General features: G+C 35.6%; 1 protein-coding gene across 1 annotated transcript in view; it reads right to left on the bottom strand.

Annotated features, from left to right (window-relative positions):
• LOC107090296 (glucokinase-like) overlaps window positions 1-1,087 on the bottom strand; it is a 12,425-nt gene that overhangs the window by 2,630 nt on the left and 8,708 nt on the right. The window contains exon 3 of the mRNA XM_015383603.1: window positions 617-800. Within this exon, the coding sequence (XP_015239089.1) occupies window positions 617-800 (184 nt within the window). The remainder of the gene's footprint in view (window positions 1-616; window positions 801-1,087) is intronic.

Raw genomic sequence — 1,087 nt, 5'->3', positions numbered from 1 at the left:
AGTAGATAAAAATATATTTTGCTTTAGTCTGTTGCCCTCCAGTGGCCAAATGTCAACGTGGGAACTTCATCTTTTACATGGCTCCAAAGCTAAGTAACTGAAATGTAATTGAAATTCAGGTTATGATACATGTAAGTATTACTTTATCTAAAGGTGAAGACAAACTGTGAACCATTGATTTCTTTGGTCATGAGAACATTGTCTGCATATTTATGCAAAAAAAGTGCCTCCTGCTATGCATGCGCAAACAGGTTTACTTTTTTAAATACAAGCAAACCTATAAAACATGATGCCCTTGGAATTTAGTAAGATGTGACCTCATTTCAGTTGATGATTTCCTATTAAATAAGTGTTGAGCTTTGATCTCATCCCAACTGCAACTAAACATGCAGGTGTGTTGTTGAATGAGATATGCGTCAGAAGGAAACTGAAGCTGAAAAATGTTTTGTCGGGTGCTCAAATTCTTTGAAATATGGAAACATTAAAATAAATTTGTTGAAAAGAGACATACAAAAAAAAGAACTTCATCTATCAATTGTTTAAAAAAATGGTGGATAATTTTGTTTGTCTTTTATACATTTTTTTTATGTGTATTTGAGTTGGAGCTAAAACCTACATGTGGACTCCAGGGTTGATGGAAGTCTTGTCCACTACTTTGTCGAACTCTGTCAAAATGTCTTCAAGGGAACCATCATCTCCAAAGCCTCCCCACTCCGTGTTAATACACATCCTTCCATCCTCACCCTCCACACGTTTCACATTTTTCATCTCCTCCATATAGCAGGCATTGGTTCCTGTTCCTGTGGACGAAGAGGAGTTGTTTACCAAACAAAGCAATGGAAATTAGATTTCTGAGAATAATGTTTTTGTTTTTTCTGAATTCTGTTGTTTTAGCTTAATACATGACAATCAATTTGCACTTATTTCTTTATACTTGGTTTGTTTTTCTCTAGTCATTTTGTGTTCATTAGTGACTTAGAAGTGATGATGCCTTATTGGGCATTAATTGCATCAGCAAAGTGGTAATTTCATAGAGCTTCAGTACCACCACCTGCTGGCCAAGTGCATAATCAGTGCATAATCAGTG

Source organism: Cyprinodon variegatus, unplaced genomic scaffold, assembly GCF_000732505.1.
Source record: "Cyprinodon variegatus isolate N-32 unplaced genomic scaffold, C_variegatus-1.0 Scaffold288, whole genome shotgun sequence".
In the NCBI taxonomy this organism is placed as follows: Eukaryota; Metazoa; Chordata; class Actinopteri; order Cyprinodontiformes; family Cyprinodontidae; genus Cyprinodon; species Cyprinodon variegatus.
Note: the sequence above shows the minus strand (reverse complement) of the source record. Positions and strands in the feature narration are given on the sequence as shown.